This window comes from Mustela lutreola, chromosome 11 (genome assembly GCF_030435805.1).
Source record: "Mustela lutreola isolate mMusLut2 chromosome 11, mMusLut2.pri, whole genome shotgun sequence".
NCBI classification, from domain to species: Eukaryota; Metazoa; Chordata; class Mammalia; order Carnivora; family Mustelidae; genus Mustela; species Mustela lutreola.
This window is the reverse complement of record NC_081300.1, coordinates 73,691,271-73,715,923: the sequence shown is the minus strand read 5'-3', so window position 1 is coordinate 73,715,923 and position 24,653 is coordinate 73,691,271. Positions and strand designations below refer to the sequence as shown.

The 24,653-nt window shown below is 51.7% G+C and overlaps 1 protein-coding gene across 7 annotated transcripts in view; it reads left to right on the top strand.

Moving 5' to 3' along the window:
- KIAA1671 (KIAA1671 ortholog) overlaps positions 1-24,653 on the top strand; it is a 187,187-nt gene that overhangs the window by 146,282 nt on the left and 16,252 nt on the right. For all 7 annotated transcript variants that reach the window (XR_009345750.1, XR_009345752.1, XR_009345749.1 and 4 more), the window contains one exon: positions 22,831-22,949. Coding sequence is in view for 2 of the 7 variants with exons in the window: in XM_059138795.1 (XP_058994778.1) it covers positions 22,831-22,949 (119 nt within the window). In the remaining 5 variants the exon portion in view is untranslated. The remainder of the gene's footprint in view (positions 1-22,830; positions 22,950-24,653) is intronic.

The window sequence follows — 24,653 nt, the reverse complement described above, 5'->3', positions numbered from 1 at the left end:
GGCCTACCTGTTTGTCCCAGTGAGGGACAGGGAATGCCAGCTTCGGTGCTCAGGCAGAGAGAAGCCACAGCCAGCTGTACCACCGCCCCTGCCCACCTCCTCCCAGGCCCCGACTGAGAAGCCGTGGAGGAACAATTAATATGGAGCCTGGATATAGTCGTAAGGGGCCCCCTGAGCATTTGTGCTCGTCTCTTCTCAGCTGGGTATTCTGGGGATGCTGCTCAGAAGATATTTATAAAAGGAACGCTCATTTCCTGGGGTGTTCAGAGAGGCAATGACATAGTAGGGGCCCCCTTGATGTGGCTTACCTGGGAGGTCTATAGGAAGATGGAGGTTTGGCAAGCTATAACCTCCAGCCTTGCTCCCAAGAGGAGGAACCTGATCAGAAGTAGACCTCCCTGGTTATGGGGTAGAGGAGGGTGGGGGGGGGGGTGCTTCTAGAAGGCAGGAGGTGAGGCTGTATGGTATGTAGAGGGGCTTAGATCCTGAGCCTGCTACCTACATGCTGTGTGACCCTGAGTAAGTCACATTGCCTCTCTGAGCCTTTGTCTCCTCTTAAAAAAATAACTTAGCATTTGTTCAGTTGTCAAAGGTGTTACACGGCTTTAACGAGACCATTCATCTCTTCAGCAAATGCTTCTTTTGGATCTGCTGTGTGCTGGCAGTTCGTCAGAGGACAAGACACTGTCCCTGCCCTCATGTAATTTACTTTCTTGTTGGCTTGGGGAGGAGGGGACACAGTGGAGAATAACAATAAAAGATATTTACCAAGTGGTGGTAAGAGCTGTGAAGAAAAATAAAGAGAAGTCCGGGGATAGAGGGGCATGGAAGCGTGTGAACTTTACTCAGGTGATTCAGGAGGAGTCATCCATGCAGAGACCTAATGAAGGATGGAGCCATGCATGTGTGTGGAGGGAGAACATTCCAGAACCGGAAGCAGCACGTATGAAGGCCCCAAGTTGGGGGGTGTGCAGTGCTTGGCTTGCTTCAAAAACCCCATGGAGGTTTGTAGCTGGAGCAGGGAATGAGGAGGGCAAGTGGAGGCTGAGTAGTGGAGAAAATCACTGTTTAGTCATGACCACTTAGAAACCATCACGAACCTATTGGCTTCCAGCAATACAAATTTGTTTCCTCATGGTTTTTGTAGGTCAGGAATCCAGGCACAGCTTAGTTGGGCTCTCAAGGTCTCATAAGACGGTACTCTGTGGTGCGTGCTGGGGTGCGTTCTCATCTGGAGGCTCAACTGGGGAAGGATCCCCTTCCGTGCCCATTGCTGTTTGGCAGACGTCAGTTCCTTGCAGCGAAGGACCGAGACCCCTGACTGTCAGCTAAAGGCTGCCTAAAGTCTCTTGCCACATGGGTTTTCTCAACATGGCCCCTGACTCCATCCAGCCAACAGGGAGAATCTCTAGAGCCAGGCAGCTGGCAAAACAGAATAACATCCTTTGCTGTATTCTGTTGATCAGAAGTGAGTCACAGGTCCTGTCCACACTTAAGGGGAGGTGGTCACATAAAATGGGGGTGCTAAGGGAGCACCTTAGTGTCCAACTGCCACCAGCAGTCAGTGAGGGTAGAAAATGCAAGGCTGTGAGGAGGGCTTAGCAGGACATAGTGAGCATGTTGGGATGTGACAGGCAGCCATGGGAGGCTCTTGAGCAGGGAATCAGTGTGAGAAATTGTGCCTGCTTCAAGTTATGCATTCCAGAAATAGCCATTGCTTTTATTAACAATCCAGCTCCTGGTCAGAACATTGGTCACATATGTGGGAGGGAGAAGGCAAAGGGGAATTGGAGAAAATAGAGCTCTCCTTCAGGCTTTTCCTGAAAATGCTGTGTGACTTTCTACAAGACCATCACCTCTCTGGGCCTCTGCCCCTTCTGAGACAATGAAACAGAGGAGATGCAGGGCTTGGCACCTGGGACTTCCTCAGCTGAGTGGGGAGAGTCAGATGTTAAGCAAATAATCACCGTGGCAATTCACCCCTGAAGTCTGATCCCAGCTTTGTAAAATAACGATCTACAAACTGACAGGGAGTAAAATAACAGTGATTCTTTTTAATGGTGGGATTGTGGGTGGTTTTTATTTTCTTCTTTATAACTTCCTGTTGTTAATATGTTTCTTTGTATCTCGATCCATATTTCTCTTTCACAGCAAAAATGGGTACCTTCTGTCGTCAGAGGACAACCCTGACTGTTAGGGCTTTTGGGGTGACCGATCCCTTCTTTCACTGCCCTCCCCACAATGCTCAGTGCAGAAAACTGGGGGGCTCCCTCTCTCCCCACATTGACCTTTTTGAAAGAGATGTTTCATCCAAGTAGGTTTCTGATTTCCAGCCTTCTGGACCTTAATTCTAGCGGTTCTCTTCAGACCATGAGTTCAGAGCTGGTCTGTGCAATTTGTAGATGTGAATTTGAACCCTTGGCTCCATCGTGTCCTAGATTTCTCTCCTCCAGCCTCAGGCCCCCGGCTTTAAATGGGGGCAATGATAGCCCTTGCTTCCTAGGGATGGACGAGGGGGAGAATGCAGTGGGAGGGGGAGTCTCAAGGAAGCCCCACAGAAATGATGGTGATCTGTGCAAGATGAAGAATTAATGAGCTGCAAGCTTCTCTATCAAGCATTTCCACAGGCAGACTCTACGTCTGTGGCACCCCAACTCCATACTCAAGTCCCCAGGGAGGGGGGGCGGGGGGCGGGAGGCACACTGTAGCTGCCACCTCTGGTCGCCTAGCAACAGGGAACCCAGTGGTTCTTCTGAATTCCCGGAACACTGTCAGGGCTGGGGTGGCGCCGACATCCAGTTACATGGAAGGGACAAAATGAGCCGTGTGCACAACCTCCCCGCAGGATCTGATCCCTTCCCAGAGCCTTCCTAAGTGAGATGCAAGATTTTGGAGGCCACAGAAGGGTCAGGAAACCAGTTCTCTCACGCGGGGAACACGTGATCCCTGCAGATATTCAGTCCCAGCCAAGAACTGGCTGTGGCTGCCCTCTTGGCCTGTGGGGTCCTGGGCTGAGCCGAGTGGGGTATCCTCTATCACTCAGTGCGTGCAGGCTCCCTTCAGACCAGGAGGGTGAAATCCAAGCTGTTCGCACACTGTACCTGAAAACTGAGCGGGGACACCCCCCACCCCCACCTTTAGAGGCAGACTTGCCAGCATCTCTGGTTCTAAAACCGGGAGCCTTCAATAGGAAGTCTGCGGGCTGGAGAGGTCTGCCCTGGTCTTCTCCCTGCCCTCCTGCCTTCCTCCTGTGTCCATTCACAGATGACCCTTGAACAGCATGGGAGTTCAGGGCGCTGACTCCCCACAAGGTCAAAAATCCATGTATAACTCTTGACTCCCCCAGAACTTAACTATTGACAGCCTACTGTCGAGCAGAAGCCTTGCCGATAACATCGACAGTCAATTAGCATGTATTTTATGTGTTACATGTATTACATGCTGTATTCTTGTGTTTGCTTCGGCAGCGTGTGTGTATATATATATATATATATATATATATACATTGTTCTTACAATAAAGTAAGCTAGAGGAGCACCTGGTGGGCGCAGTCCTTTCAGCAGTCTGTGCTTGGTTTTGGCTCAGGTCATGATCTCCAGATCCTGGAATCCAGCCCTGCCTCAGTTTCAGTGCTTAACAGGGCAGGGGGTGTGGAGGGTGTCTGTCTGCTTGAGATTCTCTCCCTCTCCTTCAGCCCCTCCCCCTGCTTTTGTGTCCTCTCACTCTAAAATGAATCAAATAATCTTTTAAAAAATGTAAGCTAGAGAAAAAACTGTAAGTAAGAAAATCATACAGCAGAGAAAAGACATTCACAGTACTCTACTGTCGAAAAAAAATTTGCCGGCAAGTGGACACATGTTGTTCAAGGTCAACTGTATGAAATGTTTTCCAAGCTTTTCCCCTGTCCCCTGCACTGGGCAAGGTGCCTGGGAGATGATGGTGATTGCCATGAACCCCTCCCTCATGGAGTTTCCAGTGGCCACAGGAAGACAGCTCAGGTCCACATATGTACACCTGTGGCCCATGCAAGAAAAAAAGAGCTAACTCCATTCACTCAGAAAGGACTGCCTTTTATTTGGAAATGATGTTTGTCATTATTTAAGGGTGTTAAAATCATCCAAAAACCCATTTTGAAACAGACTGTGTTTTTTGGGGGGGGGTTTCCTGCTGCAGCAGATTAAAATGTTGGGAGCCCAGTGTAGCCCCCTCCCCATCAGTCTTTCCTTACCTCCTTTCCCCCTTTCTTCCTTTCCGTGAATTATCATGGCTGTGAAACACTGGTCTCTGCTCATCTGGCTCCAGCTTCTTGTCTGACAGATGGGATTCCTGAGCCCAGACATGGCTGAATGGTAGCCACTAACTCACACCTCTGCCAGCCTTTGGCCCAGTTTTCTCTGCACTCCAGCTGAGGCACACAGGCCGCCAACCCCCAGCAAATCCCTGAAAACACAGGCCTATTTGGTGGTCTAGAAAAACTTCGATTTAGGATTAGACCAGACGAAGTTTATCCTGGTTTTGCCATTTATGTGCTGTGTGACCTCAGGCAAGTGAATTAACCTCTCTGAACTCCAGTTTGTCTGTAGAATGAGAATGATAATAATAGTACATCATAGAGTTTTTGAGGGAATTCGTTATGAGAGTGTCTTCCCAGCTAGTAGAAGCACAACCCCTGGTTTCTCTTCATCACCGTGCCTCACCTTTTCATAGTACTATTAGCTAGGCTTTTAAATGCTTTAAGTTTTTCCACCAAAACCATTTTGCTAAATGATCCTTGCTAGAAAGCCGTTGCCCCCGGCCTTTCATCTTTACTTCATGGCAGTGTTCCCCATCCTCTAGGGCACAGTTCATAGGCCTCCTCATCCAGGTAGCCTTCCTTCCTTCATCTCCCATGGACCGACTCATCTGCACTCAGCACACGTGTTTGTTTACACACCCGGCACTCCTGATGCTCCTTTGAAGGGGCTGTGGCCCCTTGGGTAAATGTTATATGGGCTCCTGGGCCCTGGCTCAGGTTCCTTGGGCCTGGTTCAACAAATGACGTCTCTGCACCCTGGGGCCACTGGGGGAGCTCATAAAGCAGTTCTAGGCTTTGGCAAAACAAGAGTATGGGCTTTGGGCTGGAACCAAGGTTGAAGAGGCACATCCCTACCCTGGGAGGAGAGTCAGACTCGCCAATTTGTGTGGTCTTCACAATGACCACGTAAAGGGAGGGTGACTATTATCTCCATTGTACAGCTGAGGAAACTGAGGCCTAGGGAGACCATGAGACTTGGAATCCAGGCCTGGATCCCCACTGGGATCCCCACTCTGAGCCTCCTTCTTTCCCCGGGAAACCCTGTGCAAACCCCACTCACACTAAGTTAGCCCCAACCTTGTGAAGGTCCCCCTGTGGCTAATAATAATATCTGATGATATTTCCATGAGAGAATAGAGAAGCAGCAAGGACGTGTCCCCTGTGGGAGGCCTGTGACCTCTGAATTCAGGGGGAAATGCTCTTTTAACCTGCTTTTTAGTCCCCTTTGACCCTGGGCACTTAGTCCAGGTGCAGCTAGGAATCCCTTCCCTTTAGGGACAGGGAATGGATCCCGATGGTCCCCAGCCACTTGACAGCCACAGGGCCCACCTGAGGCCTGGAGCCCACTGTGGGTTCCCTAATTATTGCTGGAAACCATCCCTCGCCTGTCAACATGCTATAAATAGGGAGCTGGAGGAAGAATTTTTTAAAAAAATAATGCCACTGGCTCTTTTCCCCAGTGGGGGTGAGTTGAGTTAAAAAAACCATTGGACTAGCAGGCATCTTGGTGTCGGAAAGCCTGAGGGGGTAGAGGGCAGCCTGGGGGTGGGGGCGCCCACATTATCCGTTGTTTCCATTCCCATCAGCAGCACAGGCTGCAGAACTGGGTTTTAAAGAGGAGACTCCTCTAACAACTGGCCTCTTGGGCAGTGACCATGACCGGGATTTCTCCAAGGCCACTTTGCCTGGCTGAGGCCCTGCAGACATATTCCAGGGACATGGCCTAGGAATGTTTAGGATTGGGAGGGACTGGTTTGGGGGCCCCCCTACCTGTGCTTCCTCTAGGAAGGCAGCTGCATGAGAGCTTGCTGCTTGCTGTGTGTATGCAATTCTCTCCACAAAGCATGTGTTAAAAACCCCAGTGACGCACTCAGAAGGCTATCTCCATTGAACGTCAAGTTCAAGGACCCAAAGGAGGTCCTTGGTGGATAGGACTGTGTCAGCAGGGTTAGGTAGTATAAACAATAATGCTTACAATACTAGTCATCAGAACCAGGCAGGGGATCAGAGAGGTGAAGCAAGTTGCCCAGGGTAACACAGCTGGTGTGGGGCAGAGGCAGGATGTGACCCAGGTCCCTCTGACCTCAGATCCAACATCAGAACACTTGGACTTGCACATCACGTAGCTTTCCCAAGGTGTGTTGCTCGAACAAATCCCTTGCCTCCACTTCTTTCAAGAGTCACTCTGCCTCTCCCAGCCTTGCCCCTAGGCCTCATCAGCAGATCACTGAAATGTTATTTGTAATGAAAACATCGGAGGACAATAGCAGTTCCCAGGGCCAAGCCTGCCTCTGTTGTAATGTTGCTTAAAATAAGCATAGGCTAGGAAGCTAACCAAGGAAGCATGCCAGAGTCTGGGCTGCCTTGGTTTGATTCCCATGTGTCCCTGTGTGGGTCACCTCCCTTTGAACCTGGAACCATCTGGAGAAGGGGATATACGACCATGAGTACTGTGCTCCCCCTCCCCCAGTGGGAATAGAATATTGGAAGCCCCCCAGATTTGGTTTTCACATTTGGAGATGACATTTATGAATGCACCCAGCAAATGGTCCTGCATGTAGACAGTTGGTGCCTATTTGGTGTTTGTGAGTAAAAGAAGAACACCGTGCAGCAGGGACTATTTAGCGTCTGAGGAACTGGATGAGCAGGGCTGACCTCGGCCCCTGAGGGTCCTCGGTGGGCTTATATCCCTCCCTTCGGGAACATAGTAAGGACCTAATGCTTGTGTGCTCAATCCGTTGTCTTTATTTGGGAAGCTGGAGGTTTGAGAGTGGGCAGTAGGGATGCTAGACTTAGAATGTGATTTGGGGAAATGGAGGTGGGGGTGGGGATGCTCAGCCTTGACTCCTAAATCAGTGCGCCAGATGCCAAAAAAACCATCTGTAGTAAAAGAGTGTTTAATGTGATAGCCTGCCCGCAGCCCGTTGCAAAGGCCTGTGCCTCCTCCTAGGTGTCTCCCTGGCTGTCGTCCTCACCTCCTTCAGGTCTCTGCTCAAATGTCTCAGAAGAGAGACATCACCTGACCCCAACAGCCCTCTTTAAAATTCCAGTCCCCCTGCCCCCCAACTGCTCAGCCTCTGCCCGGCTTTTTTCTCCATGGCACATGTCCCACGGTGTCCTCTGTAGTCTGTGCTGTATTTGGTCCGTGTCCCGTGCTAGGGCATCAGCTCCCCTAGGGCAAGGAGGACCTCCCACCTCATTCCCATGCCTGTGCACAGTAGGTGCTCAGAGGAATGCAGGACAGGAGGACAGGCTTCCTGGGAGCCAGCCAGGGCATTCGCACTAATTATTGAATTTAATCTTTAACAGCCTGGAGAGGTGGGAGGTGAACCCAATATGGTCCCAACCTCAGAGGTGGTCAGTCTTGGAGTGGTCACAGCAGTAGCAAACCCCTGCTGCCCTTTACCCAGAGCACTCTAGGAAAACTCTGGGTAAAGACCGTGTGCTTCCTAGGCTGTGGAGAGCGGGGTTTTGAAAGTAGGGTAGTAGTTCCCCTGCAGAAGAGGTGGGGCCAGGAGGGCCAGGCAGTCCAGGTGGAAGGTGGCCGCAGCAGACGCTGGCACTGCTTGTCCCACACAGCCCAGCCTTGCTGGAGCAGAATTTGTACAAGGAGGTGTGTATGTAGCCAGCAGCACGCATGGCAGGTATCCTGGGCCTTGCAGGTGCCCCGCCAAGGAGCTCGAACTTTCTCCAGGTGGCTTCAGTCCCGGGAGCGCTGTCAGCCCAGGGGTTTCCAGCTCCCTTGTGATTTTTGCCCCTGGACTCTTGCAAAGGCTTGCTGCTGAGGTTTCTGCCCTGCCCCAGGATTCCCTGTAACGTCCTGTGTCTCAAGTGCCTCTCTCTCACTCCCGTGATTGCTTGGGTTTACCCTCCAGAGAACAGCATTGAGAGTATCAGGCAATATTTTCTGGAAGCGGAGGGTAGTCTTTGCTGTAAGAATCTCAGAATTCCTATAAACACTGCCAGCTCCTCGGAGGGTGGAAGGAGGGGGTCAGGGTGCTGCGGTGATCCACGAAGTCCGAAAACACCTCATTACTAAGAGCTCCCTGTATCATCCTGCCTCTTTGGCTCTGTGTCTCCTGCTGGCTTCTGAGCCAGAGAGAGATGATTCTGACTTACGAGCATCACCATAATTGCAGTCATTTCCTGAGTACCTACCATTTGCCAGGCACAGCGCCCAGCCCTTTACATAGATCATTAGCCTGTGAGTTGCTGGCATCGGCACTGGACAAGGGAGCGATTCCCTGCTGTCACGGAAGCTCAGAGAAGTGGAGGGACTTACCCAAGGCCACACGGCTTCAAAGTGCCAGGGAGCCAGGATTGGAGGCCGGGTCCATGCAGCCCCAAGGCACCTGTCACCCTGGCATCTCTTCCCTGAATCGCTGTGACCTGCATGCTCTCCAGCTAACATCCCAGCCCCTCAAAGCCTCAGCAGCCTGAGGAACCAACCCGTGGCTTCTCCATGCCTTTAGGAATTCACTGGAGGTGCAGATAGGCATCAGGGAGGAGGCAAGCTGCATATGGCTTTCTTGGGAGGCAGGTCACCTCCCCAGGGCCTTGCATCCTCCCCTCTCCCTGAAATCGGGCCCTGGGGACCCTTTGCATATTCTCCAGCTCAGTTGCTGGTGGCAGATCCACCGCCACCCCCAACCCCCGCCCACTGCTGAATCTGGAAGTCCGGGATCATCCCAATTGCCTCCCTCCCCTGCAGGGTCCTGTTAGTTTCAGCTCCTTACATTTTCCTTAAAGGATTAGTGCTTCCCCATCCCTTTGCTGTGTCCCATGTCAGGCCTCTAGGGGTCTCTTACCTGGACTGTGGCGATGGGCATCCTTCCCACTGGCCCCTTGGCTGCCTCTCATGCCCCCTTCCAGTTCATCCTTCACACAGAAGCTGGGGTGTTCTTTTTGCCTTGGCATGATATTCTGCTGTATACATTGTCCCTCCCTGACTTAGAGCCTTCCAGCTGCATTTTTACATCACTCCCAGGATACAAATTCCTCAGGCTCCATGGAGTTTCCTTGTTGTGTCCCACACCCATGCCTTTGCTTTAACCACCTCTCTCCTTCCACTGGCTAACTCCTTCTCTTTGGGAAAGACTTGACTCGAGAGTCCCCCCCTCCAGGAAGCCTTCCTGACTTCCTCCATGCACTTCCCCATGCCGCATCCATTTTCATCCATTGCCCTTCCAGCGTGCACCCTGTTGAAATGATCTGCTTACACGTCCTCATCCCCGCTCCGTTTTATGCTTCCCCTGGACAGATGCCTGAGGCAGCCTGGGCATCCTTAGCAGCGTGCTGGCGTACAGTAGGTGCTAAAGAAGTGCTTGTTGTCCTGGGCATACTCCAGGCAACCTCTGAGCCCCCTTTCAGATTCCACAGTGGACATGCAGTGGACATGGTGTTTCCTCTGGCTTTCTTGTCATTTTAGTGGTTTTCTAGAGCACGAGGACCAGCAGGGAGCCACCGTTGGCCCAAGAGGGTCTGCCTGGAAGCAGGGCCCCTGGATGATGACCCCCATTTTACAGAGGGGGATATCGAGGCTCTAAGAAAGGGACCCAACGAAGGGCACACGACTCATACAAGGCATGGCCTAGGAGGACTTTCTGAGCCCTGATGACCCCTTCTCTGTGCTGAGCGGAGGAGGCAGGTTGGGGTGCAGGGCAGGCCCCACAGGACTATGTGGTGGAGATTCTCTCTGGGAAGTACTACTTGCAGCTGAAGTTTCTGCCCTGCCCCGGGCTTCCCCTTAGTGTCTGGGGCTATCCCCCCATCCCCCACCCCTGCACCCTTCTCTGAGACTTAATCTGCCTGCTCCCCTCCTGGGCCTTGGCTTCCTGGCTGGTCTCATATGACATCAAAGCCTGGGAAACAGAACCTGGCTGGCAGCAGTTAAACCTGTGGGTTTGAGATCTGGGGCCCCGTAGGGCTGTGACACTCGAACCCACTTTGCAGTTTGGTGGGGGGCCCTCTGGGGGCTGATGGAGTGAAGCACAGTGCTCAACACCTGGCCCCAACACGCTCACCCAAGATGAACCAAGACACCCGAGTGCCTGGGTGTGGCCCCCATACCGAGACGGGCCCCGCTCTGGAGGCTGGACATCACACACATATCTCAGCAGCCTCGGAGGGCTTCATGGTTGCCAAGTCGGACTTCCTTAGCCCCGCTAAGTGAGCTCTGACCTCAAGGGCTTCTCCAGCGTGCACGGAAGACTGCACAGGCCCCAGCTCCTTCCGGATGGGTCTCTTGTTTTCTTTGTGGGCTTGACCAAGGTGTGGTGTCTGCCCAAACAGGTCTCTGGGCTCAGCTGGTGTCCCTGTCTTTTGCACCCAGCCGATCTGCTGGCTTTGAGTCGGGGGGCACGGAGCCTGACCCCAGCATCGTGGACTCAGAGCAGAGGTTGTGCATGCTTTCACCAACTGGGGACCCAGTGAATCCTGTGCTGAGTGGACAGGGGGCAGTTCTGTCCTGACTTGGGGCATTTTCCAGGGCCTCTGGCTGCGGTGGAGGGGAGCAAATCTAGCTTGGAGTGGGAACAGCCAGCAGCCTGAGCCCTGGCCAGGGTCTTTGGACAAAGCCACAGGCTGGGCTGGGCACCAGAAGGAAACAGAGCCCTTGGCTCTGTCCAGGGCGATGGAATGTCAGCCCGGCCAGACTGGTTTTCTTCCTCCACCAGGGCTGGGCTCCAACAAAGGAGCCTCCATGCCTGCTGGTGACAGGGAGCTTCCAGGCGAGGCCACTACCCTTGCCTGGCCCCTCCTCCAGAGGAAGAGGTGCCCGTTCATGCTCTGTGCTCTGAGCGCTCCCGTTCTCTGCACCCCGGCCCCTTCTGGCCTCCTCTGCACTGTGCTCTGCAGGCTGGATGGGGGGCGGACAGGGGTGTCCGTGCCGGGCACTGTGCAGTGACGTAATAGGCTCTTCATGACCGTGACGTTGTGCCTCAGCTTGAATCGCCTCCCCCAGGCTGTTCCTCACCTACAGTCCCTTCTCTGTTTGTCCCCACCTGCCCAGATCAGACCTGCTCTTTAAGGTCCTGTCACCTGCCCTCTGTGAAGCCCTCTGTACCACCGCTCCAGACCCCCTGCTCTGCCTGAGGCCCAGGAGTACATGGGATAGGACACCTTTATTAATCACGGGGCCCAGGATGACCAAGAGGCTGATTCAAGGCATGCTTTTCTTTCCTTGCTCCTTTTAACCTACACGTAATGACTCGGACATCCTTCCATATCAACATTTAAAAATTGACTTCTGTGTTTTTAATAGCAGCACAGCCTTGCCTTGCAGGGACAGACCATGGTTACACATCAGATACCCTGATGGGAAGGCAACTGTGTTTTTGCTGTTACCAAAAACAGTGCTACTGTGAACATCCCTGGGTGTGTGTGTGTGTGTATCTGTACATCTGTGTGTAATTGTGAGTGCATGTATTTGAATGGGTTTTAGTGCGGTATGTGTTTTTGTGTCTGCACGTGTGTTGTCTGTGTATTTTGTGTATATGTGTATTTATGTGTATATGTGTATTTATGTCTTTGTGCATATCTGTGTGTGTTTTTGTATACATGCGTCTGCATATGTATCTTTGCGCATCAGTGTTTTGGCGCTTGCACGTATGTGTATCTTGTGGACATGTGCATAGCTGTGTATGTGTGTTTGTGTACATATTTGCATGTGCATGTATTTCTGTATACATGTATGGGTTTGTGTGCACACGTTTGTGTATTTGCGTGCATAGCTCTTGGGCGAGTCGCCAGGGGTGTTGGGGCAATGCTGGGATGTCGGCATGTGCTCCCCACCCCGGGTCCTGGCAGAGACAGCAGCGTCCTGCTGGGGAGCCATGCTGGAAGGTTCGGGCCCCTAAGGCGGTAGAGAGACACACCCAGCCTCCCACGAGTCCATGAGGCTCACACTTCCGTGTCAGGGCCACAGTTCTGTAACCTGACAAGTCGAGCTCCAGCCTGAAATAAACATGACAGGGATGTTTCGACGTGTGATGTTTCAAAAAAAGGAAAAAAAAGAAAGAAGTCGAATTTGGCTTAGATTGTTTTAAGAATCCCTCCGAAAGGAGCCAAGTCAGGATGGGCGGGGAGCCAGTCCGTGAGGAGGAAACACGAGGAAGCCTAAGAGAACTACATATTTATACAGAATTGTACATGGTTAACGTTTATTTTCTTAAAAATCACTAACCACAAATGCGACAAAATACAAAAGAGGGAGCATAAAAAAGCCTGTCTCCTTCTTTCCCCTTCCCCCACCCCCCAGTTCCCTTCCCAGGGACCAGTGTTACCATCATTTTCCGGTGTCCTTCCCCAGTAGCCTGTGCATTTTCAAACATTCACATATATTTTTGTTTTTACATAGATGAGAATGTATTTTTTTCCTTGCAGACAAATGGCAGCCCGTTCCACCTGCTTTCTTCACAAGCCCGTGTAGGCAAGGAGGGCGTTTCAGATCAGTGCGTCTCCATCTGCCTTATCTCTCTGAACAGTTATTTTTAACAATTAAGTAGCATTCCATGTCATGGCTGTTCTATCATTGGAGTTAAACACATTTTTTAAAAAAGATTTATTTATTTATGTGAGAGGGAGAGGGAGAGACCGTCTTAAGCAGGCTCTGTGCTGAGCACAGAGCCGGACGCGGGGCTCGATCTCACAACCCTGAGATCACAGCCTGGGCCAGATGAAACCAGGAGTAGAACGCTTAACCAACCGCACCACCCAGGCACCCCTGGATTAAACACATTTATAAAAAAAACAAATTTGCTTTTCCCTGGGCCCATTTTAACCTTAGATCTGTATACCTTTTATTCATGGAAGCTTAGGCTTAAAAGGGAAACTGAATTTGTTTTCATGCAAAGTGTATCTCAGTACTTCTAGAATGTTCTATGCTACCCCGCCCCTCACGGGAAGGTTCCTGATTATTTTGTGGATTGTCTTCCTTCCCTGGATCAATCTTTCCTGTTTTGCACCTTGAAAAAAAAATCTACTCTCACCATTTGTCAGCACCCTAAACATGGTGTTTTAGAACAAAGGTTTGTGTCTAAAAGTAATAAAAATTAAAATTTAACGGCATGTAGAAAAACTGATGGTTCTATGATATGTCAAGAGTTGGAGTAAGCAGTACTGTCATTCGTGGACATTAGAAAGGGGACAGGGGATCATTTATGTGTTCATTCATTCATCCATCCATCCACCCATCCTGTCCCCTGTAGCTGTCTCAGTTGGGCACTGGGGTTTGAGGGTGAATCGAGCCCAGTGCCTGCCCTCAGGGAGCTTACAGTTTGGAGGAGACAGTCAAACAAACAGTAAAGCACAGCCAAACCGTTAAGTTCTGTGATGGACTGAGCACAGGGGGCTCTGTGGTTCCCAAGGAGAGACAGAGCCCAGCTACAGATGGAGGCAGTCAGGAGAGGCTTCCTGGAGGAGGTGATGCCTGAGCTGCACTTGAAGGATGCACTGTGAGCTGACCCGGGGCTGGCACTGGCCAATGGCTGATGGGCTATACCAGGAAGTTTCCCAGACAGGCATTTCAACAGGAGAGCAGGCCATAGACTTGGCATCTGGCCCACTGGGTTTGAACTGGGCTTCTCCACTCACTCATGGGACCTTGGGCAAGTTGCTTCTCTCTGTGTGTTCCATCTTCTCATCTGGAAAGTGAAGTACTAATAGGGCCTCTTACAGTTGTGGGAAGGACAAAATGTAGCAGCTGGGCAGGCAGTAGGCCATAGAGGTGTCTGTTGGTAGTGTTACTATTCATCTGGGAGATGGGGCATTGATAGTATCTATTTTGAGCTTAAACTGGATGATCTGCATAAGAAATTGACTTGGTACCTGGCACATAGTTGGTGCTCCTTATATGTTCATGGTCATTAATTCTTATTTTTCTCTTGCCCACTTGTGACATCCAGAGTGGGGACCCCAGGTTGCCCCTGGGCTTCTTGGATCTGAGGGAACCCTGCCTCTAAGGCTGGCGAGAGCCTGGGCCCCCGCAGCCCAGCTGTCATTCCTATGTATAGCCTTGTCGGCCAATGGGAGAGTCAGGAAGCCCTTGTTCTGGAGTCCTGGGGGCATTCCCAGCCGAAACCCAGCAGGCCTCCCCAGCACCATCTGCAGACATGTGTTCCTGTCACTTTGGGTGATGCACTTGTCCCATGGAGACAGCGTGTCTCCACCACACCCGTCATCTTGCAGCCTGCACACCCCGCTGGGTGGCTTGGTCCTGGAGGGCCGTTGGACTGCTGGGCGGAGCTGGGGTCCAACTCCTCACATTTCGTGGTAGAGAGGGGCGGCCAGCTCATGCCCAGGTCAAGGGAAAAACTCTGGGGTCTGGTTTAGGCAGCTTCAGCTCTCAGTTGAACAGTGGGACTGTTGGGCCTCATGAGGGTCTGATTGCACATTGTTAGAATGTTCATTAAAATGATGTGTCTTGGGAAAGAGAGACTGGGGAAAAGTATATGCAAGTGCTTTGTATTAGTTTTTGCAACATGTCCATAAGTGTGATATTATTTTAAAATATTTCCCCCAAGATGTAAAAAATCAAGAAATATATGCTCATCAAAAGATACAATATTTTTTTTAAGATTTTTTTTTAAAATATAATTAAAAAAGCTACATTTGCAAAGAAAAAAAAAAATGATGTGTCTTTTGGGGGAATCAAACCAGCAGACTTCACCGCCATCATCATCAAGCCAACCAGCAGCCTTGCACTTACCACCTACTGGGCAAGTGTAGGCTCTCACTGGACATTTCACAGAATCCCCCCTTACCCCCCCAAGCACCCTCCCCATCCCCATCATATGGATGGGAACATTGAGGTTCGGAGATGCTCAGTCACAGCTAGCAAAAGGCAGGGCTGGACATGCCCCTCTCTGCCCAGTCTTAAAACCTGTCCTGCTTCCCAGCTCGACAGAGCCTCGGTGGGCTGGGTTCATTTCACATTTGCATCCTGAAAGTTTGTGGTTTCGGTTACTAATCACCGGGGACTGCTGGCTTATCCATAGGGTGTTAATAACAGCTGGTTTTACTCAAGCCCCCAGGTGTGAAGAGCATCCTCTCCTCATCAGTTAGGTGGGCGAAACCACGGGAGGTGTGACCCACCAGTTTCACAGGGAATAGCTGAATCCTCTCCACTGGGAAGCGGCGGCCAGTTCACACAGGTCACACAGGTGGGCTTGGTGGATGCTGGGCATCAGCCAGCAGCAGAGGTTAGCCGTCAGATGGCAGAGGGCCACGGAGACCGTCCGTCTCCGGCCTCCAGCTCCCGAGCAGAGAGGAAGTTGAAGCTCAGAGAGGGGAGGAAGTTGCTCAAGGTGGTCAAGAGGCGAAGCCACAGCGGAAAGGAGCACCTGTGCCCATGACCCTCAGTCAGGGGATGACGTCCAGCAACAGGTGTGTCTCTGTGGGCGGCACCTGGAGCTGCAGTCCAGGTGGGACCCCCAACCCCAGGCCCGGCACACAACCTCCTCCACATCTTGGTCTCTTGCCCATGTGTCTGTCTGTCTTTGTTCTTCCTGCTGCTCTCTCTGCTTCCGCTTGCCCGTCCATCTCTCTGTCTGTCCTTCAGTCTCTCCACCCTCCCTCCTCCACCCCAAGCTTGCCACCAACCACGAGATGACCCCAAGACCTTTCTGCCCCACTGAGTGATGCCTATGGTGTCCCCCGAGTAGACTGAGCTGGGCCCCAATCCAGACCTCCACGATGTGGCCATGCCTGGCCCTCGGTGCACTGTTGTTCTCAGAGCCCACTGAGAGAGGTCGGCAGCTGGGATGGCACCAGCTTTACCCGGGAGGCATCAGCCCCCGCCACTGGGCAGTATGCCGCAGCCTAAGGTGACATCGTAGGCTGCAAGGAGCCCACAGGGAGGGGACATTGTATGAGGTTTTGCTGGCAGCACTGGGCTCAGTCTGAGGACTCTGCCCGCCCTGCTCCTCGTCCAGTTCCTTCTGGCCTGGCTGCCTTCCCTCTCCTTCTTTCCCTCTCCTGTCCTTCCCTTCCCTCCTTCCCTGGCTCCTCCCTTCCTGCCTGCCTTTTGCTTTACTGAGCATTTTCTAAGTGCCAGGGACTGCAAATAACACTGTGAATCCAAAGTGAGAAAATGCAACTCACCCAGTCAGGGAGATTTTTTTTTTTTTTTGTCCTGGGACAGACAGGCATCCCACGAATCATACAGGTGATGGGAACCACCAGCCAGGATCAGGCCTCAGAGGGCGAAGACTCCAGTCGGGACTTGGGACTCAGGCTAGGGAAGCCGCCCCCCGGCCGATGCTTGTGGGGCAGCCCTTGGCCAGGCAGAGGGGTATCCTGGGCAGAGGGAAGAGCACGGGTTCAGGCCTGTGGTGTGAAGGGGCATCATTGTGGCCACAGGGGCAGGCAGTGAAGGGGAGTAGACGCAGCAAGGTGAGTGGGCACTGGACCTTGGGGTTCAGAGCAGGCTGCATTAAGATGGCCAGTGCTCTTACTTAAAGAACCTGGCCTGGGGTGTGCATGAATGTGACACACTGGGGGCCCCGTCCGTCTTGGACCAGCAACCCCCCTCATTCTCCCTTCCTGGCCTGAGACTCCATAACGGGTGCCACTAGAGATGGACTGTGGGGGTGGGCACGGGACAGGGAGTCGTGACACCTGGATGCCGGGCCCAACCAGGCATCCCTCCCTGTCTCCAGCCCTTGGCTTTCTCATCTGTAAAATGACCATGGAGGATCCGACAAGCTCTCCAGTTCAAGCCAGAGCGAGGAGACGCCGCATGGGCTTTGGGCGTCAAACCAACCCAGGTTCAAATCCCAGCTCCACCACACCTTGTAATTGTATGAGTTCGGGCATGTCCCGTTGCATCTCTGGGCCTCAGTCTCCTCCCTTGTAAAATGGGTCCATGATATTCCTACCGAATAGGGCTGCTTGGGACCATCAGACGGCAAAATGAGGGGCACATCGCCAGCGCTCAGGAGTGTCAGCCCTTGATATTACCGTTACTGTTACTCCTCAGCTGTTGGTGCGAGACTGAGTGGAGCAGGAGAGAGGAAAGGCTGCAGTCCCTCAGGGGCAGAGACCCAGCAGGTGTCACAGAGCCTGCCTCCCCGCACAGCTGAAGAGTGTAGAGTTGCAGAAGGGGGAGGGGATGTGCATCTTGAATTGCTGAAAACTGCTCTGTCAGACCTGGAGTGCTCTTCCGATTCAAGGTTCTTTCCCAGGCTGATGTGTCAGACACCCCAGAATACATACAGGCGCCTTATTTTCTCTTTTCCCCACCCCCTCCATAACTACATTGCCTTTTCTGGTTAAGAAGCTCACACCCACTCACTGTTAAAAAAAAAAAAAAAATTATTTTTGGAAACACCTTCCTCCAACAAATATTTATTCAACAACTACCCTAGGCCAGGCTCTGTTCTAAGTGCTGGGGTGCAGCACTGGATGAACAGTCCCCGTTTTCACGCAGATGGCAGTCAAAAGGATAGAGGTCAGGGCCAAATCCAGCCAGCCACCTGTTTTGTCAATAAAGTTTTATTGGAACACAGCCATGCACACTCCCATATTGTCTGTAACAGGCAGAGTTGAGTTGTGGGGACAGAGACTCAACATGGGTGCCGGAGCCCCAAATATTTACTATCTGACCCTGTAGAGAGAAAGTTGGCTAGGTTCTGATACGGGTTAACAAGTAAAGATTTCTGATTCGTTCTTCATTCATGATGCATATGATATGATTGTATTAGAGGTGTGATTTAATAAACTATATTTGATTTTGATTGTACTGTCTGAGTATAGGGGGATATAAAACTTCAAGTTCAGATGCTACACAAAGTCAGCATCATTAATAACAGCCTGTTATTCCCCACTGATGGTGTCACTGCCAATGGTTTGCTGGGGGGCCCTCAGAGGTTTCCTTTGGCTTGTGCTCATTATACATTTATGCGTTTGTTTCTACAAAACCGGTATTTTACACACATACACACATGCTGTCGCATTACCTTTTTTATTTTTTTCACATTTGCTAGTGTAAGATATTTTTTCTGACAGTAAATACTCTTTTGGCTGTGTTTATTGAGTCGTGTGGATAATACCGTATTGCATTTCACTGATCCTCGTCTTATTGGACATTTAGGTCATTTCCAAGATTTTGCAGTGATGTCTGCAGTATTTTGCAATGATATTTCCAGTATTTTGCAATATTTGCTCCCCTGCAGGGAGCATCCGTGTTCATAGATCTTGGCAAGCGTGTCTAATGATTTTCTTGAGATAAATTTCTGGAACCAGAATTGCTGAGTCGAAGGTTATGTGTGTTTTACATTTCAGGATGTGTGTTCAGTGTGTTTCAACACGGCCCTTAGAGGTGAGTGTTAGCCTGGTCTCCCCAGCATACTGCCCACCACAGCTGTTACGAAGTTAGCCATTTGGGGCTCTGGGCTGATAACCATCAGAGGCTTGGGGTTTGGTGAGCTACTGGTCTGAGCAAGTAGTTTTTAAACCTGCCAAGTTCTGAGGTTTTTCGAGAGCATTCCCATGTACATTTCCCTATTGTAATAGACACTTCTCCTCAGAGCCTCTCCAAGCATCCCGAGCATCCAGGGAAAGGTGGGGCGGGTGGATGTTGGGGGAGGGGGCGCTAGGAAGAGCTCCAGGACAGGAACTTGGAGTCCCAGTTCTGCCTCTTCCTCCCTGGGAGAACTACAGCAATTCCTGTGTTCTGTGCCTCAGTTTCTCACGTGAAAACTGAATCATCTCAAGAGTCCTTCTTGCTTTAAAGGACACGATGTGATTATCCTCGTGCGGCAAATGACAACTGAAACGTGGGTGGGTGTTGGATGGCTATCCATCACGGGTGCACATCGCGAGGGTCCAGCTCATGTTCCAGAGGAGGGACTCCCCGGGACTCCTGTGGGCCTCAGGTGGATGGCTCTTCATCCTGAGTTTCTCCAGTGTGTGTTCAGACTGCCGGTCGGTATCTGCTTGCCTGTGGACAGTGAAGGTCTTTGTAGCCTCTGAGGCCAAACTGACTTGAAAGAATATCCTGCTTTCGAGCCGATTACAAATCCGACCTTTAGAAAGTGAACATCCGCTTTGTCCAGACATGGGAAGCACAGAGAGGTTAAGTAACTTACCCAAGGTCACACAGCTCCCATGTAATGAATCCAGACATTCTGGCTCCAGAAACCGTACTTGTCCAAGAGAGACTGAAAGGAAACAGGTCAATTGTAATTATGATATTGTGGGAAGTTCTACAGCAGTGTCATCCACCAGAACTTTCTATAGTGATGGAAATGCTCAGTGTCTGGGCTGTTCACTGTGACAGCCACATGTGGCTATGGAGCCCTTGATGTGGCTGGTGCCACTGAGGGACTGAATTCTTTGTATTTTTAAATTTGGACAAATTTAAATTAAATTCAAATAGCCACATGTGGTTAGAGGCTACCGTATTAACTAGCACAGATAGAGGGACTTGGGATCTAGGGGATGGTTCAGGGAGGGCTTCTTGGAAGAAGAGCCCTCAAAGTTGAACTATGAAGGGTAGCTGAGGGGTGGCGGCTGCTCCAGCAGGTCTAGAGGTAAGAGAGTGAGTGGCCTGGGGCATAGAAGGGTGGCACAGCCAAGTGGAAGGGCCCAGACTGGGGAAGTGAGGGAGAGAGGAGTCAGGGGTGTTGCCCTTGGGAATCTCAAGTGTGGTATTAGGCGGTGGAGGGAAAAAGCACTCATCCCTGCCTGTGCACGAATTCTAAACCTTTGCAGAAGGGCCCACAGACAGGGATGGATGGAAACCCACATGTTGCTGCTGCACACCATTAATAACAACACCACCCCCACCCGCACTGCCTCCCTTGCCTCCAGACTATCCGAGGAAGGTCAGAAAGCAATTCCCCCACCTCCTGCCCTGATTCCTACCCTCAGCATTCTATGGACCTTGCTCTTCTGATTTCCAGAGGCCCCACCTGGACCTCCCTTCCTCCATCCCTGAGCACTGAAAGATCCCCCGTCCCTGGGGGAAGGACAATGAAAATGGTTCTGATCACCAGGCTCCTGGCTCCTAAGCTGAATGGTTTCCCAAGATTAACTCCCTGAAGCCACACAACCAGCGTTGCTTTTCTAAGGAGACTAAGGCTTGAATAGGTGGAGCCCCTCAGCCAGGCCACATGGGTCAGGGTGGGTGCGGTGATGGGGGGCAGAGTGGAGACAGCAAGCACTCCTCTTCCCCCTGAGCCATGACCCAAAGCCTCCTCCTGCTGAGCTTAGCATGGGGGGAGGGGACAGACGCAAGACCCCTCCCTACATGTGCTTGGGGCAGCCATGCCAAGCCCAAAAGGAACCCCTGGAGGCCCCAACCTCTGGCTTCTGAATCTGACCCATGCAGGGGATTCAGTTAGGGAATGCCTAATTCTGTGACATCTTTGAGAAACAGTGAGCATCTGGGAGCATGCACAGATGACCACTTCCATTTCGGGTCCCTTGGAGAATTCTTTTCGGGGTGCAGGGTGTCTGGAATGTCAGGTGGTCTTTCAAGGCAAAAACCTCCCTCGTTTCCCCAAGTGGGGACTGACTTCATCCCCAAAACGTGCATACAGCTACCCCCCCACCCCTGCACTGCCCATGGGCTTGGCAATTGGGCAGCCCGTCCCACGGCCGGCTCACTCATCAGGAGTCCAAGTCTTAAAAATACATCACCCCTTGACCTAGTGATTCTGTACTTAGGAACCTCTCTTGTGGGAATAATCACAGAGATGTGTCACCTGAACCTCAAGGACATTCGTCATGTTGTTGCTTATAACAGCAAAATACACACACACACGCACACACACACCACTAAATGCCCAGCCATGGGGGATTGGTTCCATGAACGGTGCTGAGTTCAGCCAGTGGTATCTTCTTCAGCCATTTAAAGAAGAGGATTTGGATGAAGTACCCAGTAGGAATTCTGGGCAGGACTGTGCCAGAGTCTTGTCCATGGGTGACGGGTGTTTTTAAAGTGTTGTTCTTTGTGCACTTCTGTAATTTCTAAATGTTTTGCAACAAACGTGTATTCTTCTGGTGACTTGGAGAAAGCATTCTGCAGGCAGGGAGTGACACTGGCATTGTTCGAACATGATCATTAGCTATCATTCGCGTCCTCTAGCGCAGCCAATTATCAGAGGCCGCTGAGGGTTTTAGTCCAAATTCCTGTCCTTGCATACCCCGCTCCTACAGCATCCCCTTGAGCATGATGGGGTACCTGAGTATCCCCAAACGCTTCATTCCCCTGGACCACATAGGCTTGTTCTGCCAGGGATGGTTTCGTGGAAGCTGCGTAAAAGCATGGAGTGTGGATGAAGGTGATAGAACATTCTGGCCTCAAAGCTGGCCTCAGCTAAGTTACAGCCTCAGGGGTTGCGTCTGTGTCGTGACCACCCCCCAGCCCCAGTTTCCGGGTGCCTGCTGCATAGTAGGTGCTCAGTAAATTTCTGTGGAGTAATTAACCTCTACATCGAACTTTACCTGGTACAATAGGGAATCCAGGGTAGGCAGGAAGAGCTCAGCAGGGGGAGAGACCACTGTGGGTTGTAACGACTTTGACCAAGAGGATAGGTAGGAAGAGGGAGGGGCACAAGCAAAAGCACAGAGGCCAGGATGTGTGAGGCTTGCATGGGACTCAGTGAGGAGGTCAGGGAGGGTGGGAGGAAGGGTTTGTTTGGGGTGGGTGGCGGAGAGATGGCACTGGAGAGGAAATGTGGGGTGGGTGGCAGAGAGATGGTACTGGAGAGGAAATGTGGGGCTCAGTTACAAGGGCTATTGGATTTCCTCTGGGGGACAGTAGGGAGCCATTGAAGGTTGTTGAGCGGGAACGGGCTTTTAACTTGCCGAAGTGAACAGGGTAGGGAAGCTAGCAGTTCAGTCTTTTAATGGAGCTCCGTGGCTGCCCTCATTGTGCCAGAACTCCTTCCAGGTGCCCTGGGCAAGGGCAGAGGCAGCCACTGAGCAGGTAGATCAGTTTGCCTGGGGTGCAGCGGACCCAAGCGTGTCCGTGTTTGGACACGGACCCAAGCCTCTTGCCCAGGTTTGAGTTCTGCTTCGCCATAGGCTGGCTCTTTGATATGGGACATGTCACTTCACTGGTCTGAGCCTCCATGTTCTCATCTGGAAAATGGGATTGTAATCAGGATGGCCATGGAACTTCAGTTCAGTGGGGTGGTGTACAGACAGCTTGGTCGACACCGGGCATGTTAAATGCTCTATGCGTGCTGTGTTGGAAACGTGGTGGTGGTGGGAATGTGGGGGCAGGGGACAGCTGAGGGAGTGCCCTGAGGATGGGCAGCGTGCCGGGGAAGGTGATACCTTCATCCCAGCTTGCTTTTCTTTAACACCGACAGGCCTGCCTCCTATGGTGTCTTGGGCACATTGGGACAGTTGGTCACTCGAATGTCCACCCCAGACATTTGGACCAGCCTCTGAGCACAGTAGAGAGCTGGGCAGGAGGGGGCGGGGATTGAGCTGAGGGTGATGCCATGTGATCTGTGTCAGCCAGGGACTGGGTTCTGAGCATTTCTCCTGGCTGAAAATCTCTCCTCTCTGGCTTGTCTCTACAGGACCAGCTGAAGCAGTGTTTCTCCAGGCGGCCCCCCGAGGCCAAGGACACCGACACCCTTGTGCAGGAAGCTGACAGCCAGTATGGGACATGGACAGACCAGCGCCAGAGCGGGGAGAGGTAGGGCCTGTGGGGCTCCCGGCTGGGGGGGTAGGGTGTCTGGATGGAAGGCAGCATGGCCCCTGTGCCCTCTCATTTCTCTATTACTCAGACCTGTTCTATCTTTAAACAGCAGAGTAATCCGTTCTTGTCGGAAAAAAATTTAGAAAGTACAAAAAATTATTTTAAAAGGATACGTGAAATGTCCAGGATAGGTAAATACATAGAGAGAGAGAGAGAGAGTAGATTAGCTGCCGGGGGCTAGGAGTGACTAGGTAGGGGCGACCTTGCCACCTTCCTTTTGGGAAGATGTTCCAGAATGACATTGTGTGATGGCCAACTTTGTTATGTGTATCTCACCACGATAAAAGGAGTTACAAAGAAAATGAAAACCACCTATAATCCCAGCATACAGGCCATCAATGAAGACGTCGATGCTTCTCTTTCAATGTCTGTCTAGACTTTATTCAGTGTGTCTGTGTGTGTTTACAAATAGAGCAACATATTCCACATGTTGTTTCATAAGCTGTGTCTTGCATTTAATATTGCCCCAGCGGATGGCTCGTAGGGCCCTCGGATGTCTGCCAGGTTAGGACTATTGCAGAAGCACTATACAGCCTGGACACAGGAGGCAGGCAGCTCAGAATTCTAGCTAGCCCCACCCTAGCTGCCGATGGGATTCTGGGTAAATGAGTCTGTGCTTTGCAGAGTTGACATTCCTCCTCCATTGGAAGGGTACGACGGGGTGGACACTGCGGGTTCTCAGCTCACGTCTTCTGTAGCCCAGGGCCCCAGGATCTTGTGGTCATGTGACCGTGGTCAGGGTGGCAGGATCTTTTGAAGTCAGAGGGACCTGGGTCGACTGCAGCATGGCACCCTGCTCGCTGTTTCTCTGCGGGACTCGGTTTCCTTGCCTGTGGGTCGTATGCCCAGGGAGCGCGTGTAATCAGCCCCAGGTCCCCTGCCTGCTTCCCCTGCACTCCCTGCTGGGAGTGGTCACAGGCCGCTACTGGGTTATGTCCCTCAGCCAATGATGTGAGAGTCAGGAATTGAAGACAGGTATGAAGAAGGCAAAGGGAAGCAAAGGTTTATTGTTGTATCAGTGAAAGCTTTATCTCGCTGAACCCGTGACGTTAATGAGCGTATTTAAATGTCCCTAGACTTCACTTAGATTTCCTGCAAGAGCCCACTGGACTCTGAGTCCGAAAGCCTGCCTCTGGGTTTTGCTCCCATCCTGGGCCTCCATTCCCCACAGCTGGTCTCTGGGACCTGGGTTCTCTTATGTGGGTGGGCGCCCCCTTCTCTTCCCAGGGGTACTGCAGCGCCTCCTTCCTGGCCCCCTCTAGCAGCTGCAGAGTCCCCAGTCCTGGCCAGCAGCGCCATCTGCTGCCTCCTTGGTGGTATTTCCCGCACGTCCGAGAAGCGGGGGCGTTGCTTTAGTCCCACACCCCACACCCCCACATCCTGCCTGTTCTGAATAATAAAATCATCCCAGAGTGGACAGAGCATAGACGTGCTCCTGCCGTGAAGCCCCAAGTTCAGGTTCTGTGCAAGGGTGCTGCCTGGGTGGCTTCCAGGGCAGACCCTCCTTTATTAGGGAGGTGGTGTCTGTTGCCCAGCTGCCCTTCCTCAGGGCTGACTCTCCCGTGCTCTTGACTTTGGTGTCTTTTTAATGGGGAGCGCTTTTTAATTTGATGACTTAATTTATTTATACATATCTGTCTT